This window comes from Nicotiana tomentosiformis, chromosome 8 (assembly GCF_000390325.3).
Source record: "Nicotiana tomentosiformis chromosome 8, ASM39032v3, whole genome shotgun sequence".
NCBI lineage: Eukaryota > Viridiplantae > Streptophyta > Magnoliopsida > Solanales > Solanaceae > Nicotiana > Nicotiana tomentosiformis.
This window is the reverse complement of record NC_090819.1, coordinates 27,433,305-27,435,555: the sequence shown is the minus strand read 5'-3', so window position 1 is coordinate 27,435,555 and position 2,251 is coordinate 27,433,305. Positions and strand designations below refer to the sequence as shown.

At 42.9% G+C, this 2,251-nt stretch overlaps 1 protein-coding gene across 1 annotated transcript; it reads left to right on the top strand.

Moving 5' to 3' along the window:
• Nucleotides 1-1,248: 1,248 nt before the first annotated feature.
• On the top strand, nucleotides 1,249-2,037 carry LOC104114053 (uncharacterized). The gene has a single exon (XM_009624398.1). The coding sequence runs from the start codon at nucleotides 1,249-1,251 to the stop codon at nucleotides 2,035-2,037; it is 789 nt and encodes a 262-aa protein (XP_009622693.1).
• The last annotated feature ends 214 nt before the right edge of the window (nucleotides 2,038-2,251 follow it).

Below are 2,251 nucleotides of genomic sequence, written 5' to 3'. Positions count from 1 at the left end.
GGAAGATCCCGAGTTCAATGATGATGGAGAAAAATTTCAAGAAGACGCGGAGGAAGAATCGGAAGAAGAAGAAGAAGAAGAAGAGAGAGGGAATGATTCCGGGGATGGTTATTAGAAGTCGGTTGATTCCACCCCTTTTTCCCACTTGGTATCTTTATCCCGAACCTTCTCATTTCCCTAAGGGCAAGTTTATTTGAGCCCATGTAATCCTATGAATGTTGGAAATAATGATGTAACCTTTGCTCCCGCCTATTACAATCCAAATACTATCAATGAAAACAAAATTTGCTTAAGATATGAATTTGTCAAACTAATTGTTTGTTAAATATTCGCGACTTAGGCCCACCTCCGGCAAAGAGAGGTCCCTCAAACTTTATGAAACGCGATTTCCTGAATATGTGAACTAACTACTCTGTGTGCCTATTACTTGTGCAAATACTGAAACTGACTTCTGTTCTTTTTCTTTTCTTTTCTTTTCTTGTATTACTTTATTATTATTCCCCAAAAGAAAGTTGGTTTGTATTCACCCAAAACTGCCAGAACCACTGTACAACTTGAGAGTGAAAAGGAAGATGTCTGCGACAGATAACCCGATTGAACACGCTCTCGTAATACCTTATAGCCCGATGCGATCGGGAGAGAAGGATGATACGCAGAATGACGAACATGTGGCCAGGAAGGCCCAAGAGATGGAATCATTATGGGAGGAAGTATAACACATTCGGGAATTGGCACATCTGGCCATGACGATGCTCTTACAATCACCTAATTTTCCTTCTCTAGATTCGATCCCCGACCACTTTTCTTCCACTACTCACCAAGCAAACAATACCCCGACTTCAGTCCCTACCACCCAGATTATACCCCCTGTAACCCCTGCAAATCCACCAAACCCTCCCATACACACCCCTTACATACCAAATTACATTCAAATACCTCAAAACCCACCAATTTCTACCAACAAAGTTCATATCCCTCCTCGTGATGACGTCACCTTTACCACCAGCCAAAACCAACACATACCGTTGTACATGAGCGATATGTTCCTCTCGTATATGCCATTTTAAAACCCACCTTCACAGCGCCCGTCACGGTCAGGCTGCCTAGTAAAGTTGATCAATATGCCGAAATGGAAAAGAAATCTAAGTATAAGGAGGAAGAATCGGTGTCCGAACAATTATGAGCATTGTGAAACAAATGAAGAACCTTTAGGTCACTCGAGGGAGAGAAAATCTAGATTATAAGGATATGTGTATCCACCCTGATGTGGACATGCCGATAGGGTACAAGCCTCCGAAGTTTGATATCTTTGATGGGACAGGTGATCCCCATGCACACTTGAGAACCTACCGAAATAAGCTAGTTGGAGTGGGAAGAAATGAGATGTTGAGGATTAAGCTGTTCATAAGGATTTTGACAGGGGTGTCACTTACTTGGTACACTTGCCAAAATCCCCAAAACTGGAGGGAGTGGCAGGATATGGTAGAAGATTTCATTAATCACTTTTGGTTCAGCAAAAAAATTACCTCTGATAGGTTAGCTCTAGTAAACTTGCAGAAGAAGTCGTCCAAATCATTCCAAGAGTATGCACGTCGATGGAGGTCAGAGGCCGCCAGAGCACAACCCCCGTTAGATGACAGTGAGTTAACTAAGTATTTCATCAGGGCTCAGGAAGGGATCTACTGTGAGAAAATGATGGGCATGATGGGACAGAAGTTCCCTGAACTTGTTAAAATGGGAGACTTTTTAGAGGAAGGTATAAAGTCCGGCAAGGTACAATCTATGGCCACATCGCAAGCAGCTAGCAAAGCAATCCAATCCGGTTCAATAGGCAGTGGAAAAAATAAAAAGGAAGAGGTATCAGCAATCATTACCTACTACCAGTCCAATCCATACCATGGAAACACCTCTTACACTCCAAACACCCATTCCTCACACCTACCTACTTATGCTCCAGTATACAACACACAACCATACTACAATCCCCAACCTCAATATAACCCACCACGCGCCCATACAAATCCAAACCCACCATGATCATACGCTCCAGTCCAAACTACCACTCATCAAAACTGACCAACCTATGCACCTCGACCTCACCCAAATCTTGAAGAAAGAGGTCCCAGAAACTACACCTCGATTGCTGAACCTTTGGCTCAACTCTTTGAAAGACTGAGGAGAGCAGGCTTGATACATCCAATAGAAGGAAGGGTTCTTGAGTATCCTTCAAAATACTTTGATGCAACCAAAC

What these genes read in the sequence shown, in the direction of transcription:
- LOC104114053 (XM_009624398.1), top strand. Translation starts at nt 1,249, where the DNA reads ATGTGTATCCACCCTGATGTGGACATGCCGATAGGGTACAAGCCTCCG.